The sequence below is a fragment of the Panthera tigris genome, chromosome D1, assembly GCF_018350195.1.
Source record: "Panthera tigris isolate Pti1 chromosome D1, P.tigris_Pti1_mat1.1, whole genome shotgun sequence".
NCBI classification, from domain to species: Eukaryota; Metazoa; Chordata; class Mammalia; order Carnivora; family Felidae; genus Panthera; species Panthera tigris.
In genome coordinates this window covers 82,192,676-82,217,281 of record NC_056669.1, presented here as the reverse complement: position 1 = coordinate 82,217,281, position 24,606 = coordinate 82,192,676, and the positions used below count along the sequence as shown (strand labels likewise).

Sequence of the window (24,606 nt, the reverse complement as noted above, 5' to 3'; positions counted from 1 at the left end):
TATGCTCTGTAATAAACCTCCTTCGGCCTAAACTATCCAGAGCATATTTTGTTCTCTAAAACTAAGAACTCTGGCTGTTACAGTTCCCTAGATGTTTAGAAAGGAGTGGTATTTTCCTTTTGTTGTAGATAAATCCACATCAACTCTAAAAATATAGAACTCTTCCAGTACCAACCATAGCTTTGATTTTCTCTGAGTGACTCTTCCCAATCCCAAGGTTCTGTACTGTAGCAGCAAGAATATTGATGTTGAATGAGAGCCTAGGTTGGAGACCCAGCTCTAACACTTAACTGGTATGCACTTTGAACAAGCCATGTTTAACCTCTCTAAACCCTAATTTCTCATCTGAGGACTGAATAAGATAATATGTGTACTTTACTGAATGCAGATGTAACACTGTTATTTCTAATGCTGGACCTAAAGAAAAGAGTTAATAATAGCTGACTCATTAGGTATATTCCCTGATGCCTTTTCTTTGTTTACTTCAGAAACCCCTGTTCCAATCACTCCCCTCTGGAAAACCAATTCCACTGTCCTAACTTATGACTGCATTAGGAAATATTTCTAGAAAGCCATTCAAGTGTTTCCATTTGCCAATTCCATTCTGGTACTTCAAGTTCTAACTCCTTATGCTACAGGAAACCATGTTCTTCCTTGCTTGCTATTTAAATGCTTCAAGGACTTGTCAAGCATTATTATGTCATACTCACCCTACTCAGGGATTTAATCACACACTCCATGCACTTCAAGACATATTCATTTTCTGGAGTATCCAATGACATGATCTGCAATAGAAAGATAAGGATTCAAGCATTTAAGTTCCTCTTTGGTTTTCTTGATTTTCAGAATCTTAAGGAATCTTTTAGAGTTAGTCCTATAGCAATACAAGTTTCAAACAGCTTTCATAGCATGATGCATTTTCTTTTCATTACATTTTTCAGGTTAAGAGCCTACCACAACAGTAGCCTCTGCTTAACAGGAAGATAAGCTTTCTGTTTCTGGTTCAGAAACTTGGAAAAGGGAACATTTCAAAAGTTACTTTATTGGCATATTTCAGTCAAATGTCTAAAAATCCATAATGAGATGAGCAAGACTGCATTAAGTAATTTTTATTTTTAGAAGATTCTTCTAGTTTCCAATGGTCGCCACCAGATGGTCCTGTAAAGTTTCCCCAGCCCCCAAAAGAAAATGATTACTTGGAATTGTGGAACCATTGAGACATGGCACCAAACATAGAAGCTTTGGGAAAAACTACTTTAAATTTTGGAAAAAATTGACACACCTATAGGCGCTATGGCTAGGAGCTTGGGCATGGTGGCTCCATCCTTTGTCTTTCTCCAGCTCAGCTCTCCATTAGAGGGAGAGACTGAGCCCTGCAGTCCATGTTTCCCAGGATCCCAGATCAGCTGTCTTCTGGCTGAGTTTTGACAAGGAAAGACACGGGTCAGAGATTGAATGGGGTGGGAGAGAAGCCAGGGCCTTTCTCTTCCTGCCTCTCTACCTGAGGCATCTTGTCAACATTTACTTCTCCTTTATGGCTACAGCTCCTTGGTTTCATGGCTCAGCAGGTTTGTCTTAGTTCCAGCTTCCACCTGATGACTCCCTGGGCATTAATACCACTACATGTTTCATCTTTCTAGCCCAGAGATGGTAGTGATTTCCTGCTGTTTAACTTTGGAATACCTTACTACCTCCTCTGTGGGTCTCAGAACTTCCATCACCTGTGTAATAAATCCTTGAATTAAATTCACTGTGTTGGAAAGTCTTAAGGTGGTTTCTGTTTTCTTGGTTACACTCTGATAATATAATGCATTGATTTTTTTATATTTTTTATTTTTTTTTTAACATTTATTTATTTTTGAGACAGGGAGAGACAGAGCATGAATGGGGGAGGGTCAGAGAGAGAGGGAGACACAGAATCCGAAACAGGCTCCAGGCTCTGAGCTATTAGCACAGAGCCCGACATGGGGCTCGAACTTACGGACCTCGAGATCATGACCTGAGCCGAAGTCCCACGCTCAACCGACTGAGCCACCCAGGCGCCCCAATGTTTTTTTTTTTAATTGGAGAGAGAGAGGGTGCAAGTAAGCGAGGGTGAAGAGGGAGACGATCCCACGAGGGGCATGGGGGCGGGGGCAGGGAGAAGGAGAGGGAGAGGAGTGGAGCTCATCCGAAAGGGGGCGTATGTTTACCCCAAGTGGGTCTCGAGCTTATCCGAAGCGGGTCTCAAGCTCACCCAGAATGAGGCTTGAACTCAAGAACCGTGAAATCATCACCTGAGCAGAAGTCAGATGCTTAGACTGAGCCACCCAGGCTCCCTATATGCATTGAGTTCTGAAACAATGCACATGACCATTAGTGCACTAATAGGAATGTTAAGGACCTGGGATACAGTAAGTCACTATATATATATATATATATATATATATATATATATATATATATATATTTTTTTTTTTTTTTTTTTTTTTTTTTTTTTTTTTAGGATACTACATTAAATGAAGCGTAAATTGTGGAACAAACAGCCCCAGCAAGAGCCAGAAGACTAAATCAGAGGCACCAGAAGAATCTGGGAACTTGATTGCCCTTTTTTTTTTCCTCTCTCCAGATAAAACAATATATAGGTGAGCAGTGAATGCAAGAATAATCACTCACCTATTTATCAGTCTGACTTTGGGCCAGCAGGTTTATTATTGCTGCACTTTTATACAGGCTACACTAAGATGTTCATTAGAATAGCTCAAGGAAACATCTGAAAATATTATGTCTGGTGTGTTAACAAAACAAGTGCCAAATATTGTATAAACCAAAATCACAGAAATGTCTGCCTTCATTTTGATCTCATTCTTTCATTTACTCATTAAGTTCCTACTGTGTGTCATTCTTCTATGTCCTATAAATATATCCCTGAATAAGGAACAACAACAAAAAATAATCCCTTGTGTGGAGCTTATGGTCTGGAGTGGGTAGAGGTGGTATTTGGACCAGTATCAGCCAACAGGTGGTAAACTTCAAATGAAAGACAGCCAATTAACACTTCGATATGTTTTCTAAGCTATTTCCGTCATCTTAAATCCTAAAAGGAAAAAGGAGATTGTCGTCTTACTCTCTAAAATACAGTTGTATAAAGGTACTGGATTTGAAGTTTGGCAAGTTTTGCTTTGAGTTCAAGTTCTTTACTAATTTTTTAAATCATCTTATTTATTTATTTGTGTGTTTGTTTAATTTAAATTCAGGTTAGTTAACATACAGTGTAATCTTGGCTTCAGGCATAGAACCCAGTGATTCATCTCTTACATATGACACCCAGTGCACATCTCAAAAATTGCCCACCATAACCACTGTCACCAGTTTTACTCACCCCCCACCACCCTCTCCTCCAGCAATCCTTAGTTTGTTCTCTGTATTTATCAAAGATCACTCACATAGGCTCCCTGAAGTAATTTTAAAAGTAGAAAATTATGTTGAGATTAGAGATATTTAAGTTTGGAAAGCTGAAATTAGTGAATAGCTCTCATTTTCATTTTATTCTTGATTTTCAGCAAATGGACCATGATGTGCTTGTGGATTGTTGCTGCTGTTCCAGAATTGGGGGTTTTATGTCATTAATTTTTCAGATTTATTTTTCTGCCTTATTCAATATCTCTACATCTGTGACTTCAACTACAGTTTCCTTTTTTTTTTAATGTTTACTTATTTTTTGAGAAAGAGAGAGAGAGCATGAATGAGGGAGAGCCAGAGAGAGGGGCACAGAGGATCCTAAGGGGACTCTGCACTGACAGCAGTGAGCCCAATGCAGGTCTGGAATTCACAAACTGTGAGATCATGACCTGAGCCAAAGTTGGACGCTCAACTGACTGAGCCACCCAGGCACCCCAATTACACTTTCGTTAGAACAGTTTATAAGGTCCCATGGTCAGTGAGAATATATTCTTTCTATTTTATTAAATCTTTTCTTCTCTGTTCTTCAGAGTAGATAATGTCTATTTTCCTATCTTCAAGTTCAATAACTTTTTTTTTTCCAGTTTCCAGGCTGCTGTTAATACAATCCAATCAACTTTTTAAGTGCCAGACAGTGTGTTTGTTAGTTCAATTTGGTTCTTTTTTATAGTTTTCATTTTTCTGAGATTTCCCATTGTATATCTCCTAATACATCTTTCCTTTTAAATTCTTAAATATATATTTTAATAGCTAATTTAAAATTAGTACTCCTAACTTCTGAGTCATCTAGGATTTGTTTCTTTTGGCTTCTTTATGTCAAAATTATTGGTCACCTTATTTTTTTATTTCTTCTTATATCTAGTAATTGTTAAAATTTTTATGCAAGACATTTAATGTAACATTACATTACACATATACATATATTATACATGTATATATAAACATATATACATTTAGGTTAAATCACATTATAATGAGTCTGATTATTTCATCTTCCTTTAAAAGCTATTAAGTTTTGTTCTGGCAGGCAGTAAAGTAGCTCCTTCTTTTAAATGTCCTCTTTTATGGTCTCACAAAGTGCCTCCTATTCCTTCAAGTACATCGGACCAACTTCCTCTACCATAAAAACTATCACACTATCAAACTATCTCTTTTCAGGAGAAAAGAGTCTATACAAATGATCAGCAATTCAGAAGTTGTGCATATTAGAATTCGAGATCCATTTCATCCTTTTATTTCAAGGGTACTTCTGTGTGAAGAACCCGCTACACAGATTTGCATATGTATTATTTTGTATTACCTATAAAAATTAAATCCTGTAAGAAACTAATATAAATTTTGTAAAGTGTAAATAGTCTTTCCAAAATCAGTTTTAAAAAACATCTTAGTATAAAAAGCTTAATTTGAAAAAAAAGGATTATAATTTCAGGGAAGGAGTACAACACTTTCATGTTTCAGATTTTCTGAAATTAGAGGAAGTAAGAACAGTGTTTTGGAGGGAAAACAAACAATACTACTTGGTAATCTCTGGATGAAATATGCATGAGGACTAAGTCAGCCCATGTCTGAAAGGGTGTCTTTTTCCAGTTTGAGCCCACACTGTAAAACCCATTTGTTTTGTTTTGTTTTGTTTTGTATTAAAAGAAAACTATATTTGTTGTAAAAAATGTTTTAAATGCTTAAACTATAAAGAAAAAAATGCAGTCTTCTCAGAGATAAATAGCCAAACATATTAAAGTATTTCCTTTAAATTTTTCTTACGCATGTGCGCATTGGAAAAAAAATATATATGTATGTGTATATATATATGTATATATGTACATGTATATGTATATATTACAAAATTGGAATGGTGCACTCAATATGATGTGTCTTATGTATATCACTAAAACATAACATGCGCTTATTCACATCTCTAAATGATCTTTGAAAAATGTGATTTTTGATAACATTTTATTGCATGGATCATTTACTTATCCATCCCCCTATTATTAAAGATTATACTGTTTTCAATTTTTTATTATCAAATAAATAATTGTCCCCATGTATGATTCTTTCCTTACAGTACACTTCTGAAATAGAAATGGTGGGAAGAAGAATGGGAATAAAGATGGCAGCACATGAAGCCAGTGTAATGTAGAGAGAAAAGCTTGAAGCTCAGAAAAAGAGGGTGGTTTTAGCTAGCATTGTTTTCATAACTGAAATGAGAAGGAGGGCATGCCAAAGCAACAGACTTTCATAAAATAGTGGCTCTGAATTTCCAACAATCATTGGAAAATGGGAGCTTAGACCAAAGACTTGTAAAGCTCCAGCAGAATTCTCCGTAGCAGAGTATCCATTGTGTGGGATTTTAATAGGTGTTACATTAGGGAAGTGTTCTGAGGTATAGTGACTTTGAGAAATACAGACTTAAAGCGAGACAAGATTTTTGCTATTATGTTTTACTGTAGGACTTCCCAGAACCTTTAATGTTCTTCTATGTTTTTTAACACACCAAACAGAGACTATAACATGGAACAATTCCCAAACTTATTTGGCCACAAAATCTTTTGTGCACTAAAGTATCTTGAGAGAAGAGTGTTCTGTGGAACACCAGATTGGGCAAAATACTTGAACAGGATTGAGGAAAAGTAAATTATAGTCAAGGCCAGTGGAAAAACTACATCAGTTTAAGTTATAGATTAGGTTAAATTGTTTAATGGCAAGCATTGCATGTTTTGAAATCTTGATTTCAATTTAAATTCCTTATCTCTTTAAAAATGCCAAACGAGCTATATTCTTCTTTTGTCAGTACATAGCTCTACACAAAAGTAGGATTTGGTGGACTGTGAATTTTATCTCATCATGACATGTTTTTGTGGAGGCCATATAATGAGGTGACAAAGTCCCAATGTAGGAGTTAAAATAGAGTCATTGGCTCAGCCACTAGCTAACTTTGTGACCTTAGAAAATTAACTCAGGCTCCCTGAGCTCTGCTTGGCACAGTATACATACAATAAATGGTTAGATCAATGAATGATTTGAACTAGATGTTCAGAAACTTTTCAATCATTCTCACCTGGTGTCATTCATGGACTTCAGGAAGACCTAACCAGCTTCTCTGTGACTAAGCTCTGATGGTAATCTTTTTCTCTAAGACCCACAGCATTTTTAATAATGATGCTATACTGTAAAGACATAAATCAAGAGGAAGACAGATAGTTCAACTTCCCATCAATAATTAAAATTTAAGTGCATTTCTGTCCCGCCTTTTACCTAGACAGATATTTGTGCCCCAGAGATCAGGGACCTTGCTCAACTACATTTTCTGTATTTATCTCCATAGTTCCAGGTTGGCCTATAGTTTATTTGCCCTCACAACAGAAATGTTCAGTCTGGGGTTACTAAGCTTCAGGGGGCCCTTGAACCCCATGAAACTAGGTATAAACATTTTCTTTTTACATGAGAACATTCATCTTTCTGGAGACACACCTCATGGCTTTCAGTAGATTTTCAAATGGAATTTTAAGTCCCTCAAAAAAGTTAAAACTTACTGCTTATAGGTTTCTTAAGGTTTTTGAGAGGTACATGAAGAACAAAACAGGCACAAATTAATGCTCAAGTTCAAAATACTAGTCTAAGTTACTGCTACAGTAATTTACCTATCATCAGAATCATCATCAACCTCAGGGTACAGTAATCAGCGCAATTGCTAAAAGGAAAAAAAAAAAAGCTATTTAAAGGGATTTTCTCTTCCTCTTAGCTTCCCAAGATCCCAACTGCTACATGGAAAAAATAAAATAAAATAAAAAACAAATAAACAAAAAATCCTGTAGGAAAAAATATCTTAATATGTTATAAAAACAGCAATTAACCAGATAGAAGTGTCATCATTGGCAATAAATGAGATAATATTTACCCATTTATTAGCCATGTAGAGACCTTAAAAAGAAACATTTCTATAGGATTGTCCAGTGTCATCAGAGTGCCTATGAAATAGTCCACAGTGATTGGACCTTTTTTGGAGAGGAAAGCCTGCCTGCCTGTAGGTAATTTGGCTATCTTTAACTTAATCCTGATTCATTTTGGTGATATATTACCTTCTGCATGCTCTTGAGTTCCAGGTCCCAATTTATTAACTCCTATTCTAGATTAAACTCACATATGTGTCTCCATGCACCTCTGAACATCACTGTGTGACAGTGTGGGTGATGATGGTGATAGCTGATATTGGTCTAGTACTTAGTATGTGCCTCACAGAAAGCCTTGGAGGTAGTGACTATTATTAACAAGTTTACAGACAAGGAAACTAAACTATGGAAAGGTTATGTAAATTATCCTAGATCACAGAGCTAGCAAGCCCAAACCAGAACTTAAGCCCAGTCACTCCACAGTTTATTATGCTACTTGGCCTCTATTTGCTCATATATTCCTCATTTCTCGTCAACCCAATTTTTTCCATGTTTGTTCTCCTCAGCTCTCCCACTCAGAATGTCAAAGTTCCTTCTATATTCAACTTCCATAAACTTCCAGCATTTTCTGCTGGATAAAATGGAGTGGGATTGGGGCGCCTGGGTGGCTCAGTCGGTTAAGCGGCCGACTTCGGCTCAGGTCATGATCTCGCGGTCCGTGAGTTCGAGCCCTGCATCGGGCTCTGTGCTGACAGCTCAGAGCCTGGAGCCTGTTTCAGATTCTGTGTCTCCCTCTCTCTGACCCTCCCCCGTTCATGCTCTGTCTCTCTCTGTCTAAAAAAATAAAAATAAAATAAAATAAAAATGGAGTGGGATTAAATGGAGTCATCCTAGTGACCTAGGATGACCATTTAGGGACCTCGACCATCATACTCCTTGTTGGTCAATTATGTCTGAATTCAGTTGTTTAAGAAAGGATGTTGAAACATTTATGTTGCAATGGCCTTAACAAAGTTGGAGTTAAACTCTGAACAGTCAAGTTTAATAAATTATATGTAGAGGTTTTATGGATCACACGTAGAAGACTAAGTATATTGGGCTGGCCAGGGATAGATACTACATTGATGGCTATTTCCCAAAGCTTGGCCAAGACTTTTCTTCAGTTCTGTGCTATCTGTGCTAGTATTTATTTAATATTTTGATTTAAATATACTTTTTTTTAGTTAAATGAATATATTTATAAATGAAAGCTTATTTCATCACAATAAATGGAAAACTAGTACCATCTAACCTAAATAGAGGGCAATTTTCAAAGCAAACACAGAAACCATGTTGTCAAGTTCTATCTAGATTTATGGCCTTCTAAGTCTAAGTTTCGTGCTTCTTTCTTATTGTTAAAAGGGGAAATTATGTAGTATTAGAGAAAAACTAGTACTAAACTAGGATTTCTCTTTGATCCAATCAGAAGAGTTAAAGGGAAATAAAGAAGAGAATAACTTTTATTACTGTATGATTTACTCTTATTTAACACCCTGTCTGTGCATTACCTAAAATTCATCTTGAGTAATACTGTCCAATAGAAATATAATGCACAGCATAGATAATTTAAAATTTTCTACTAGTCACATTAAAAAAAGAAAAAGAAACAAGAGCTTAATTTCAATATTTTCTTTAAACCCAGATATCTAAAATATTATTTCAACATATTTAAAAATATAAAACTTACTGTGTGAGATATTTTACACTTTTTTCTTACAGTCTTTGAATCAGGTATGGATTTTACACTTATAATACATCTCAATTCACACTAACCACATTTCAAGTGGTCAGTAGTCACATGAGACTAATGTTACAGTAATAGCACAAAAGCCCCACACTGCTTGAGGAAATATAAGCTGGCATCAGGAGGTCTGGGCTCTAGGACCCTTTGTGATTAACATGGTTATGACCCCTGGCAGCCAGTTAACCTTTCTGACCTTCATTTCTGTGCCTCAAAAGTAAGAGGATTTCACTGGCTGTCCCTGTGGTTTCAAGCTGTCCTGCTCTTGTCCTGCCATTTGTTTCTTTCCTACTGAAACTTTACCTAAAGCTTCAATCCTACTCTCAGAAATCTCCAAACAACAAGTTGCACCATAACCTTTCAAAGGTACACATTGTTGGTGAATGTTGTCATAGAAGAGCAGATACAGGGATGGTTTATACATAAAAGTTACAGGGCCTTAAAGCAGCCTCAAAAGAAGCAGCAAAGCACATGAAAAATCAGTGTTCATCTGCATGTTCTATCATTCATTAGTTAACTTATTCATCCATTCATTCAACCAACGTCCATTGAGCCTGCTGTGTCAGGCCCTATGTCAGGTGTTGGACTTAGTTGAATAGGATACAATCAGTGAGCCTGCTGTGTCAGGCCCTATGTCAGGTGTTGGACTTAGTTAAATAGGATACAATCAGTGGTAGGATGGGTTGGGAAGAGTTTGGAGAAACAGTGTGACAAGTACCATTGACTGAACTCAAGTTTCAGAAGCAAAGAAACGGGACTCTAAACCCAATCTAGGGCATCCTGGAGAAGTGGACACTTAAACAATGAATAGGAGGTAGCCAGGCAATAAGCAAGAAGAATGTTTTAGATAGAGGAAGCGGCAGGTACAAAGGCCCAAAGGCAAGAGGTGTATCTGGAGAACACCAAGTAATTGTCATCAGATTCAAGGTGGAGATGGTAGTGAGAGATGACAATGTTGAAGTAGTAATTAGGGTATAGATTTGGAAAGGTCCTCAATGACATCTAAGGATTTAGACTTTGTACTGAAATGAAGAGCACTGAAGACTACCAGTTGGTTGCAAAAAAATATTTATATTTGATGAGTATCTTTCTGTCTGCAGAGTATAGAAGGAATAACAGAGAGCCAAGGAGATTGGTTAGGAGACTGCTTCAGCAATCAAGACTTGAGAGAAGGAAATGCATTGGAGAGACATTTAGTAGGGAGGATCCATGGATTGAACTGACTTGTTGCTGCTGGTGAGGGAAAGGGAAGAGGCAGAAGGAATGATACATGTTTTGGCTTAGTTAGCTAATAGATAATGGTGATATTCTCTAAAATAGGGACAAGAGAAGGGGAAACAACTTTATTGACCTGGAATCTTCCATATTTTGTAGAAGTTCTGGAAACTACTAAAGCAGGCTTGGGTAGGCTTTGGAAGGTTGCATGCACAGGAAGTGGATGCTTATCTTAGGTAGGAGTTATACATGTCTATTTCACATTCACTGGTAAGGAAACAAATGGATCAAAATATACAATAATATGAAGCTTTACTGCATAGTTTAAAATTACAGAGTTTTTTTTTTTTTTTCATAGAGACCTTGAATCATGCTGAAAGTAAGATAAAAGATGTTCCAGCAGTAACTTAGCTATCCTGGAAGTATCTTCCTACAAGAGTGATTTGGCCTCTAAAGTTTATGAATTACAAGGGAACAGTGTCTTTTTTTGTTTTTTCTTTTGTTGTCATTTTTGGTCTCTTTTAGCCAGCCAAGATGAGGATTGAGATCTTCATCAAAGCCAAGTAAGAGTTTCCCTTGGTTCAGGAAGGACCAAGTGCAGGTTTGCTGAGAACTATGAATGCATTCAGCTATTTATTCCCAGGTGTGGCACTGGTTGCCTTGTACGGATTTCACTGGTGCTGCTGTTTACAATTCTCATTGCAAAGACAAAGATTAGAAAAGGACACCAAATAAATGAGACAGCAATCATCAAGACAATTACTCAATAAAAGAACAGAGATAAAAACAGTAGGGTCAACAAAAGGAAAACCATATAAATCACACAAAAGATGAGAGAGAACCAGTGAGTCTTCTTCTCCAAATCTGGAAAAATTAAGATGATTTTTTTTAAATCCTGATAATTAACTAAAAAAAATAGATTAAGTAATTACTTCTTCGGGGAGGTAAAAGCCCCCAAAAGGATCCTCCCCAAGCAGATATTCTTAGACAGAAAGCCATAGTCAGCTGATTCTTCCTCCAGGCAAGTAATAATAATACCAATAAAAATAATGGATTCCCTAATTTAGGTATTTCATTAAATTGAATCACAAATATGGCAGTCTCATGTCCACTTGAAATCAGTCGATTTTTGTCAACATTAAAATGGCAACAGATACCGCTGGGCATGTCATTTATTTATGGGGAACTTTGCCAAATAAAAATCTATTGTTTGCTGTAAGGAAAACTCGTTGGCTATTTTTAAAACAGAGATTGGTAATGATTTCCTCTTGACAACTGTTCACACACACTAGTGTGTGCTCATCCTAGTCCAGTGGAAACCTTGCAGTTAAAAAGACTTCAAATAAGTCACTGCTCTCAAGTGTTTTCAATCCTGTTCAATTCAGTGCTGAATGAAGCTGGTTAGGAGGGAAACTGCTTGTCTTTCCAAATTCAGTGTTCTGAAAACACGTTGTTATAGTTAGTGAACACTACATGAGCCATCTAAATTTAGCAAACATTTTCATTCCCTTGCCCAAGCCCACCCACCGCAGTGGATGGAACTTTGATTTCATCCACCCTCATCTGGTTAATGTAAACCCCTTGGGTTCTACAAAGCCTGCTGAGCAAGAAAGCTGAATGCAGAAATGTTAGGAAAATATGTAACCTTTGGACCTAAAGAGGAGTGCAGGGGTGGGGGCAACTAAGACTACATTGACTAATTTCAGTTGGCTTTTAAACTATTCCTCACCTTATCCACATCAGATCTCCTTTGTTTGTCTGAGGAGCACCTGGAAAGATGCCTAATTAGGGGAAGCTGGCTTGCTGTTTATCTGAGGAGCTGGCCTTCAGCACTCATGGTGCCTTACCTCTGAGCAAAGGTCAGGTTAGGACATCATAGCTCCCTTCCATGTTGATGACTGTGAGTGCAGTCATGTTTAAAAGTCTGTAGGCTTAACATGGAGTCTGGATTACCAAGGTTGAATGGAAGCTGCCTTGTACAGTATAGGACTGCAGTAGGGAAAGAAAACTTGCTCCATACAATGCTATACATAGTAGGTTGTCAATAAATTATGGGTGAATAAATAAATTGTAGCCATCTCTAAGCAAAAGGCCAAATCTATGGTCCTGAATCAAATCTGCACAGCAATTTTTCTCAAACTTTACTGCTTAAGTGCAGCAAAGAATGTGAGGAGGTAGAGAAAAAAAGAATGATCTAAGATTAGGCAAAAACAGGTCATTGTAGGAATTTCTTTGAAGTCTTAAAAGTTCATGCAAATTTTATACTCCACCCCATAGTAGGATATAAACATTTAGCTTATGGCTTCAGGTACCATGCTGCCAAATAGTGTGGATAACATGGCAATTTGTCATTCTCTCTGTTATGTTAACTAAAGAAAAGTTTAGAAAAAGACTTTGTGAATGACATATCTACCTTGAATTTATATATCAAATGTTTGTGTAAATTATATGTAAATCTTTTTAATTTTATTTTTGGAATTTCATTATCAATCAGTAGATGCATTTTGATGTTTTCAAATGATTAGAAAGATTTTATACCTTAATATATTGAGGTCTGTATTAGGGGAGAAAAGCAAGTAATGAATACAGTAAGTAACCTTGTATTAACCACTTGGTATGTATCTGTCACTACTACAGTATAGAATTAGCTATTAGAAAAAAATTGCTAACTAATATTCCAACATATGTGCTATGAAGATAAATGATTTTAAAAAAACCCTCTTGACATTTAGATACATTGCTTTATAATAACACCTACAAATACAATAAGGATGCTATCTACAAGTTTTCTTCAGAGAGATGAAAATAAAGTTCCATTTTCCCTTTCTTATAGTAGCTGCTACAAATAAAAGAGAACAAAATTTCCCTACTTTTAATGCATTGAAAATAATCCACACTTACATCATAAGTGCTGAGTTCTTATACTTAGATACTAAGTTCCAGTTGTGAGTTTCAGGCAAGTGTGATAAATACTAAAATAAGCAAATTAGATTCCTATTGTTCACGTGGGTTATGTTTTATTAGTGTTACCCAAAATTCTTGGATATTATATATTGTATATTTTATATATCTTGGATATATATATCTTGGATATTGGAGATATATATATCTATAATCTCCATCCCTGCAGAATTGTCCAAAATCAGGGCCAGGGGCAGACTTTTATATCTCCATGTTGACCAGGGGACATAACCTTAGGTGAAGTAGCTGTCTTCAGGATAAGGCCAATCTCCTCAGGGGCCTCAATCATGAGCTATCAGTCATCAACATGCAGCCAATAGGGGAATTAGTGTTTCAGTCTTAAAGCAGGTAGGATGGGTAATCAGGCCAACATACTACAATGACTACTACAGTAACCTCTGTTCGGTCTCCAGGATCATACAGGAACTCAACTACTTTCTCTTAGAAGGCAGACACAGTATCCTCACTGTCCCCGTGCCTTAACACAGTGCTTGACACCTAGAAAATGCTCAGTGAGTTTGTTGACTAGCATTCCCCTGAAAATCAGAGTCAGGCTTGTGCTTCACGTGACACTAAGTTCAAAAGGACAAACAATCTTGGGTTCCAAATTGTGAAGGCAAAATCAAGTCCCTTTTGAAGTAGAAGGAAATTGTGGGCAAGGATAATTGTCAGATAATGTCAGAGAATGCTGTGTATAAAATATACATGTGGAAGAAACTCTCCTAAATTGATTTCATTATATTTTATTTTAATTATGACTGGTTTATTAGAATCAGCTCACTGCTTCTGCAGATTTCAATAAGTAGTGTGTTTGGTGGGAAGGAATCTGCTAAGATGTAATCTTAAACATGGATTGTTTTGAATAAATGATTTCATTCATTTAGCTTATGCTTAATGCATATTCATTTGTGTATCAGGGACCATGATGTGCATATAAAGATAAGTAGTGCTTGACTCTTTCATAGTCCTGGGAAGAAACCAGCACAAACTAATGATTATAGGAAATCAAGGTAAGAATTTTGTTGGAAAGGACAGAAGAGCCACTTCCAGAAAACAGCAGCAATGGTGTCATTAAAAAGATGAAGTTTCATTAATGTCTTTATGTGTACACCTCTCTTTCAGTGTAGAATCTAGTTATAAGAAAAATATCTAGGGGCACCTGGGTGGTTCAGTTAAGCATCTGACTTTGGTCAGGTCATGGTCTCACAGTTTGTGATTTCAAGCCCTGCATAGGGCTCTGTGCTGACAGCTGAGAGCCTGAAGCCTGCTTCAGATTCTGTGTCTCCTCTCTCTCTGCCCCTCCCCTGTTCACATTCTGTCTCTCTCTCTCTCTCAAAAATAAATAAACATTAAAAAAATAAAAGAAAAATATCTAATATCTTCAGTGCATGTGGACCTCCCAGCATAGGAAGATTAGAACTGAGTCCTTAAAACATTCTAGGAATTTTTTGTATTGAGAATTTTTGTCTTCTGCCATCTCTAAGACCATCCCCCCTATTTGTGAGCCACAGTGTGTCAGTGAAACATCAAAAGGAGAACAAAAAGAAAATTAGACCCAAATATGACTGAATGTGATTTTCAGAGCTGTACAAATTGAATAATACCAAAATTCATACAAATTCCTCAACATTTCTGTTGTGGTGAAATATTTTCTAATTGTTCCTGCTCCTTCCCAACTGCCCTTACAAAGATATATTTTTTGTTGTTGTTAACCATCTGCTAATTAACAGAAATGGAACTCTTATGTGTCATAGAGCCTTGTGACAACCAAATCTAATTGCTCAAGATTGATCTTTCCTTCCTTTATCTCTTTGTCTTCTTTCCTTCTTCCTTCCTTCATTAATCTTTGAGCAAAATATAAAGTACAAGGATAAAAAGGCATGACCCCTACATATACATATATGCATAGTGATACATACATGTATATGATATATATGTATATGTATGCACACACATACAGTGCACACTTGCCATTTTAAATACATATATAGTAGTATGAAGAAGAGGCAGTTACACAATTTGGGAAAGAAATTCAAGGAAGGCCTCTCTCGGGTCCTCGTTTCCAAGATGACCAAGAAAAGAAAGAACAATGGTCATGCCAAAAAAGGCCGCGGCCACGTGCAGCCTTCTGGCTGCACCAACTGCATCCATTGCGTGCCCAAGGCCAACGCCATTAAGAAGTTCGTTATCTGGAACATAGTAGAGGACGCCGCCGCGGTCAGGGACATTTCCGAAGCGAGTGTTTTCGACGCCTATGTGCTTCCTAAGCTGTATGTGAAACTACATTACTGGGTGAGTTGTGCCGTTCACAGCAAGATAGTCAGGAATTGCTCTCGTGAAGCACGGGAAGGACGGAACACCGCCACCCTGATTTAGACCTGCGGGTGTTGTCCCACGACCTCCACCAAAGCCCATTTAAAGAGCTAAGTCCTTAAGGATTGAAGAAAAACTGTTCTCTGGAAAAATAAAACAGAGATTATACTTAAAAAAAACAAACAAACAAAAAAAAAGAAATTCAAGGAAGGCTTCCTGAGGATTAACACCTAAGTGATAAATGATGATGTGGTAGTAGCTACCCTTCAAGATGGCCCCCAAATGATCTTCATCTCCTGGTGTTCACATCCTTGTGTAGTGTCTTCCCATAGTGAAGCAGGGCAGACCTGCATGACCAAGAGAGGACTGCAGTAAAAATGTTCTCTAACTTCCAATGCTAGAAAACAAAAGGCTTTGCACCTTCAGCCTTGGTCTCTTGGATTATTTGCTCTAGGAAAGCCAGCCCCCATGCTATGAAGACTCTCAAGCAGCCCTAAGCAGCGGCCCATGTAGAAGGGCCACCTGCCAACAGCCAGCCCCAACGTGCCAGCCATGTGATTGTGCCACTTTGAAAATAATCCTCCAGTACAGTTAAGGCTTCAAATGGCTCCAGCTGACACCTGACAGCAACCCTTGAAAGACCCAAAGCAGAATTGCCCAACTAACCCACTTCCAAGTTCCTGCAGAGACACTCTGAATAATAATAAATATTTATCATTGCTTTAAGTTATTAAGTCTTGGGGCAATATGTTACACAACAATAGAAGACTAATATAGTTGGGCAGGCTTAGGCAGGTGAAGGTCATGGGAGTTTAGTGAAGAAGGAAAATGGAAGGTGTTCTATGAAAAACAGAAACAACAAAAGCTCTGAATATGTCAGGAGCTAAAAATGAAACTCTAGTGCAAGAGAGTTAATCTTAGGATAGAAAAGTTTTTTGTTGTTGTTGTCGTTGTTGGTTTTTTCTAATGTGGTTGGAGAGGTAGCCAGAGCCAAGACATGAAGTGTTTTATTAGTTAATAAATTTGAAGTGGATCCCAACAAAGATTCTCAACAGTGGACTCTCTGCGTCTCTAGGTTCAGCTGAATTTACAGAGTTAAAATCTTTGTGGGCATAGCCTTCAAATATGCTTTTTAATAACATCCTCAGCTGATTCTCAAGTCCATGCAAATTTAAGAATGTGGTGACAAATGAAGAGCAATTGACAACTTTTTAAGAAAAAAAGAACTTAGTCAAAACTGAGTTTCAGATGGACCATGGCAGCTATGTGGTGAGTGGATTGGAGAGGGACAGACTGTTCACTGGCAGGCAGTTAAAACAGTTTTCACAGGGAAAGCTGCTTGCTTTCCAATCAACCTAGCTGAAATCCTATGTCTGATATCTGCTTATTATCCAGGACATCAAATTCAGACCTAATCTGGCCTTTAAAATCTAGCAATAGACCATACTATCTAATAATAGCTAATGTTTAGCGTACATTTATTATCTGCCAGGCATGTTAAGAAGCACTTTTATAACGCATAGAGAAGCTAAGTGAGTAGTTCAAGGTCACAAAGCTGGTAAGTGGCAGAGCCAGGACTCAAACCCAGAGCCAGTGTTCTCACTCAGTGTCTTCTAATGTGGTTCCTGTACTTCACAGTTTGTTATCCTGCAATGGGGTCCCCATGGAACACTTATCTATTTACCTTCAAAAATTTCACATAGCTAGTTGATCTTCACCACTCTGATTTTCTGTATAGCATTTATTCTCCTGACATGTTTTCTCTGTTCCTAAAGCAGTGGAGAAAACACCAGCTCTGGAGTCTGTTGTGTTCAAATTCTGCCTTTGATTAATTAGATATATGATCTTAGAGAAGTCTTTTAAACTCACAATTTGTTTTCTCATCTGTAAACTGGTAATAAAAAAATGTTTATAAGATTATTGTGACAATTGGGTAAGAAAACATTTTAAAAATGTTTAGTATACCTCCTGGCCCATATGAGGTGCTCAATAAATGGTAATTTTCTGTCTCTTTCCTGTCAATGTCTTCTACAGTTCAGAGGTCACAAACTCATGAACTTGAGAGCCATATGCATCTACTAGATACATTTAATTTGGTTGGTATAATGTTTTTTTGATGTGTGTGTTAAAAAATACATAGCATAAAATTTACCATCTTAATCATTTTTAAGTATACAGCACTATAGTGTTAAATATATGTACATTGTTGTGAAATAGATCTCTAGAACTTTTTCATCTTGCAAAACTGAAATTCTATATCCATGGAACAACACCCCCTTTTGTCCCTCTCCCTAGCCTCTGGCAATTACCATCCTACTTTGTGTTTTAAAGAGTTTTACTACTTATACAGGTAGAATCATGCAGAGTCTGCCTTTTTGTAACTGGCTTATTTAACTTAGCATAATCTCCTCCAGGTTCATGTATGTTGTAGCATATGCCAGAATTTCCTTCTTTTTAAAGGCAGCATAATATTCCACTGTATGTATATTTCACACTGTTTTTATCCATTCATCTGTCAGTGGACATTAATGTTGCTTCTGCTTTTTGGAACTTTTAAAATTAATTCTGCAATGAATATGAGTGTGCAGTATCTCTTCAAGGTCCTGTTTCAATTCTCTTAGATATACACCCAGAAGTGGAATTGCTGGATCATACGGTAATTCTATTTTTAATTCTTTGAGGAACTTCCATATTGTTTTCCGTAGGGGCTGAACCATTTTACATTTCTGTTAAAAGTGCATAAGGGTGGGGTGCCTGGGTGGCTCAGTTGGTTAAGTATCTCGGCTCAGGTCATGATCTCAGGGTCATTAGATGGAGCTCCACGTCACGCTCTGCACTAAACATGGAGCCTGCTTAAGATTCTCTCTCTTCTGCTCTCTCAGCCCCTCCCCCACTCAGGTGCACACATGGGCAAGTGCTCTCTCTCTCTCCCTCTCTAAATAATAATAATAATAATAATAATAATAATAAAAGTACACAAGGGTCCAATTTCTCTACATCCTCACCAACACTTGTTATTTTCTGTTTTATTTGTTTGTGTGTGTGGGGGGGTGTTTGTTTTGCTTGTTGTTTTGTTTTTATCTCTTTTTGCTAGTGGCCATCTTAATAGGTGTGATGTGATATCTCATTATGGTTTTTATTTGCATTTCCATGGTGATTAGTGATGTTGAACATTCTTGTTGGCCATTTGTATATCTTCTTTGGAGAAACATCTGTTGAAGTTTTTTGTCATTTTTAAATCTGTTTATTTGTTTTGTAATTGAGCTATAGGAGTTCTTTATATATTCTGGATATTAACCTCTTATCAGATATATGGTTTATGAATATTTTCTTTCATTCTGTAAGTTGTCTTTTCATTCTGTTCAGTGTTTCCTTTGTGGTAGTTTTTAAGTTTGATGTAGTACCGTTTGTCTACTTTTTCTATTATTGTTTGTGCTTTTGATGGGTCATATCCAATAAATCATTCCCAAATCCAATATCATGGAGATTTTCTCCTATGTTTTCTTCTAGGAGGTTTATAGTTTTAGGTCTGACATTCAGGTCTGTCTTAGTTTATTTAGGCTTATTATCACAAATACCATAGATTGGATGACTAATGAACAATAGAAATGTATTCCTTACAGTTTTTTTTAAGAATATACTTAAAAGAATGCTTGTTTGTTTGTTTGTTTGTTTATGTCTGAGAGAGAGGGAGAGCACAAGCAGGGTAGGGGCAAAGAGCAAGGGGGGGTGTGGGGGACTCTTAAGCCTTAAGGTCTAATAGAATTTTCCCTGTTACGTTTTAGACTTACATAGGACCTGTCACTCCTTTTCTATTTCTCCTTTTTGGAATGGGAATGCCTGTTCTATGCCTGTCCAATAGTCTTTTGGAAGCACATAACATGTTTGATTTCACAGGTTCACAGCTGGAGAGGAAATTGCCTCAGGATAAATCATACCTCAAGTCTCACCTCAAGAGCCTGCTTTCTGATTATTAGTTGACTATCTTCTTTCTCTGACCTCATATGGCAGAATGGGTGAGGGAGCTCTCTAGAGTTTCTTTTATAAGAGTATTAATCCCATGCATGAGGGTCCACCCTCACAACCTAGTCACCTCCCAAAGGTCCCACCTCTAAATATCATCAGATTGGGGGTTAGTTTCCAACATAATTTTGCAGGGACACAAACATTCATTCACTGGGCCCCCAAAATTCATGTCCTTCTCATAGCAAAATACAGTCATTCCATCCCAATATCTCCCAAAGTCTCAACTTATTCCAGCATCAACTCAAAAGTCTAAAATCCAAAGCCTTATCTAAATATCATCTAAATTAGATAGAGGTGAGACTTGAGGTATGATTTATCCTGAGGCAATTTCCTCTCCAGCTGTGAACCTGTGAAATCAAACATGTTATGTGCTTCCAAAAGACTATTGGACAGGCATAGAACAGGCATTCCCATTCCAAAAAGGAGAAATAGAAAAGGAGTGACAGGTCCTATGTAAGTCTAAAACGTAACAGGGAAAATTCTATTAGACCTTAAGGCTTAAGAATTATCTCTCTTTAGAGGTGCCTGGGTGGCTCAGTTGGTTAAGCATCTGACTTCTGCTCTGGTCATGATCCTATGGTTCATGGGTTTGAGCCCTGCATCGGGGTCTGTGCTGGCAGCTCAGAGCCTGGAGCCTGCTTTGGATTCTGTCTCCCTCTCTCTCTGCCCCTCCCCCTGCTCATACTCTGTCTCTCTTTCTCAAACATAAATAAACATTTAAAAAATTAAAAAAAAAAAGAACACTCTTTGGCTTGCTATTCTGCTTTCTAGAACCATAGGGCTAACATTGTCACCCCCAAGGCTTAGCAGAACATTCCTATGGCCAGCTCTCTGCTGGGGCCTGCCTCAGTAGTTCTCTCAGAATGAGGTTGAAATCCTATGGTTCCAGGAAGCTCCATCCTTTGAAACCTAGGTAGAGGCAGTCGTGCCCCTTGGGCCTGTGGTGGCAGAGATGGCACCACACAGATGCCACCAAAACTTGCTGCCTGTTCTGCTCTGCACTGGGGCCCAGGGGAGCAGCACTTGTGGTGGCTGAGGAGCATGGTGCTATGGAGCAAAGAGCAGAGCCATGGATGTGAGGCAGTGCTGGGTAGCAAGCACCAAGGTTCTTCAAGTGCCAGAAGCCTCTCCTTTGAAACTGTTCTACCCTATGGGCCCTTGCACTCTTCGCCTGTGATGGGAGTGGCAAATCTGATGATCTCTGAATTGCCTTTGGGGTCATTCTTCCATGGTTTTATAGAATAGCTCTGCCTCAAGTTAAGTTGGCCCACTTACACTTATTTCATTAAACTATCACATGGCTACACCCTTAGTGTTTAATTAAAAAAAATTTTTTTTTAATGTTTATTTATCTTTGAGAGACAGAGCATGAACAGAGGAGGGGAGAGCAAGAGGGAGACACAGAAGCTGAAGCAGGCTCCAGGCTCTGAGCTGTCAGCACAGAGCCCAGTTCGGGGCTTGAACTCATGAACTGTGAGACCATGACCTGAGCTGAAGCCGGACGCTTAACTGACTGAGCCACCCAGGCGCCCCATAGTGTTTAATTTTTTTAAATGTCGAAAGGCTTAGAATTTTGTAAATCTTTTAAGTTCTACTTCCCTTTTCCTTAACAGTTCCATCTTTAAGTCACTTTTCTCTTCTCATATTTTCCTATAAGCAGTCAGGATGTGCCAAGCCACACCTTCAACACTTTGCTTAAAAATAGCTTCAGCTAAACATCCAATTTCATTGCTCAAAAGTTTCACCTTCCACAAAACACTAGAACATGAACACAATTCAGCCAAGTTCTTTGCCACTTTATAATAACAAGGATGACCTTTCCTCCAGTTTCCAATAACATGTTCCTCATTTCCATATGAGATCTCATCAGAATGTCCTTTACCATCCATATTCCTACTAACATTCTTTTAAAATTATTTAGTATTCTCTAAAAAGACTGAGGCTTTCTCTACAGCTCCTTTCTTTTTCGAGCTATAAATAAAATCACCCTTAACAGTCCGTTTATAACAATGTAGGTTTTTGCTAGCGTGCACCTCAAAACTCTTCCAGCTTTTGCCCATTAACCAGTTCCAAAGTCATTTCCACATTTTTAGGTATTTGTTAAAGTAGCACCCTACTTCTATGTACATATTTCTATTTTAGTCTGTTTGGGATACTATAACAATACCATATACTGGTATAAACAACAAAAATTTATTTCTCACCATTCTGGAGGCTGGGGAGTCTAAGATCAAGGTGCCAGCAGATTTGGTGTCTACTGAAGGTATGCTCCCTGCTTCACAGATGGCTGTCTTCTCACCATGTCCACACATGTCAAAAGGGGTGAGGAAGCTATGATGTCTTTTATGAGGGCATTAAACTTTTACATGAGGGCTCCACTTTCATAATCAAATCTTCTCCCAAAGGTCTCATTTCTAAATACCATCACATTGGGAATTAAAGTTCAACATACGAATTTTGGGGAGGACACAAACATTAAATCTATAACAAAGTGTTTAATATATTTTGAGTTATTTTTCTTTTTTTTTTTGATGGTAGAAAATCAAATTTACTAGTGTATATACAAGGAATCTACATAGATATGGGAATTCCAAAGACAGTCAGGCAACATGTATGTGTGTATACACACACACACACACAAACACATACACATACACATATATATACATATATATAAATATACATACATATATCTGTAAATATTCATACATATATCTATAAATATACATATATATAGCTATAAATATACATATATATATATATATATATATCTTAGGGTTTTTTTTTATATGGTATAAGATAAAGGTAAATTCACTATTTCCGTGGATATTCAGTTTTCCCAACACCATCTGTTGAGACTATCCTTTCCCTGTTGTGTAGATTCAGCAGCACCCTGTTGAAGATCATTTAACCATAGACATCAGGGCTTATTTTGGGGCTGTCTATTCCATTGTTCCTTTGGTCTATGTGTCTGTTTTTATGCCAGTGCCATACTATACTTTTTTGATTACTATAACTTTGATTACTGTAACTTTTTAAAATCAGGAAGTATAAGACCTCCAGCTTTGTTTTTCTTTCTTAAATTTGTTTTGGCCCTTCAGTGTCCTTTCACATTCCATATGAATTTTAAAATAATTTTTTTCTATTTCTGGAAACAATGCCATTAGAATTTTGAAAGAGATTGCACTGAATCTAAAGATCATGTGGGAAGAATGGACATTTTAACAATATTAGGTCTTCTAATCCATGAACATGGATGTCTTTCATTTATTTGTCTTTTACAATTTTTTTATCATTTTGTAATTTTTAGTGTACAAGTCTTTCTTTTCATTATTACCTTGTTATATATTAACTAAGAACTATATTATTTGTAATTCATATAGAGTACCCACTTTTTCCTTTTCTCTTTCCCCACTATTTTATTTAAGGAGTCTTTATGGTGATTAATTTTCTAGTATAGTCTTGAGGCCATAGGATGTCCCGGTGCAGTGTGTCTGAATAAGAGCAAGAATTGACATGCTCAAATGCACAGGTGACCAAAAAGGCCTTCTGCCCTCCAGTCTTTGGAAGCACCAGTGTGTCATTGGCATGACAATAGCTACAGGATCTTAGGCCATGGCTCAGTGTTGCTGCTGAAACTGAGAGGTAAGGTAGGAGGTGAGTACAGGTGCTAAAAGCCCAAAGGGTGCCCATGCTGGGAAGTCTGTTACCCAGCCTGTGTGTCTCAGCAGCTACAAGTCTGGAAACCATGGGCCTTTGCTGTCGGGATCCCTTATTGGGTTCTGAGATGAAACCAGTGTGAGGTTTGGGAAAAGCCACTATGGTTCAAGCCAGTGACAGGCATGAGGCTTTGCCAGAACCCCAGGCATCCTTCCAGAGTTGCCCACATCAGAATTTCTGGCAGCCAGAATCAGGGTGGCGGGTCTCCATGAATGCCATACTTCCTGATCTCCTGTCCATTGTTCCAGCCTTGATCTCTCAAGAGATTAAATTATTAATCAAGAGATTAAATTATTAAATGTCTTTCTGCCTTAAATTTCTCAAGTGGTTTTGATTTTCCTGACCAAACCCTGTGAAATAAACTGATGCTGACCTGGGTAGAGACAGTTTCCAGTCCCCTCCTCAGTGAACACAACCCCACATTACTGTCAAGGGGAGACAGAGACCCTCTTGAGCTGCATTTCAAGAAGAGGCAGAAAATGAAAACTCCATGTGATGGTAAAGAAGGATATGAAAGACCACCCTGGAATGAGTGTCTCTTCCTCTTCCCATCCAGAGGTCACAGAAAACTCCAAGTGCTCCTGCTTTGAGAGTTTGGTTGTCCCCAAAGGCTGATGGACTAGGATTCACCTTGGAACTCATATACTGTCTTTGGAAGTACTGTCCTAGTTGTTCTCTTGGAAATCAGGACTGGGACTGCAAGGCCTCCTCAGACATCTGGAGTTTTCTGGACACCAGAAACTCAGACTGGGTTTTGCTATGGAATAGGCACTCTTCATGTCTGAAGGCCTACAGCAGACTGAGTCTGTGGTGCCACATGAGACAGGTAGTCAGTGCAGTCAGTGTCAGCAGAAGCAGAGCGGCTGCTACTATCCTTGCAATAGAGGAGTTGGTGCTGCTGGCACCACTGCTACCTCCATGTTGGTGTAGGTGGGCTCTGGTGCTTCAGCAGGTTATACACCATGTCATCAAACATGAGCACTCACAGCTCAGCCACAGTATGAGTTTGTGGGCCAGGGTGCCGGTATGGAAAGGTGAAGCACAGTGTGATGATACCTGAGTGAGTCAGTGGCTGCATCAGGGCTATAGCATGCATTCCTAAGGAAGAGTAAGGAGGCAAGGCCCATGAGCAGTGGCTGGAGAGGAGCAGCATTAGGACAATCAGCTTGTCCCAGGTCTGTGACCTACTTGGTTAAGTTGATTTCTAAGTAATTTATTCTTTTTTATGTTATGCTAAATGATTGTTTTTCTTCATTTTTT

General features: G+C 37.9%; 1 protein-coding gene and 1 pseudogene across 1 annotated transcript in view; one reads left to right on the top strand and one right to left on the bottom strand.

The window, feature by feature from the left end:
• Positions 1-716: 716 nt before the first annotated feature.
• METTL15 (methyltransferase like 15) overlaps positions 717-24,606 on the bottom strand; it is a 247,936-nt gene continuing 224,046 nt past the window's right edge. The window contains exon 9 of the mRNA XM_042957669.1: positions 717-785. Coding sequence (XP_042813603.1) covers positions 757-785 — 29 coding nt within the window. The 3' untranslated portion in view covers positions 717-756. The remainder of the gene's footprint in view (positions 786-24,606) is intronic.
• LOC102959560 lies at positions 15,355-16,282 on the top strand (annotated as a pseudogene).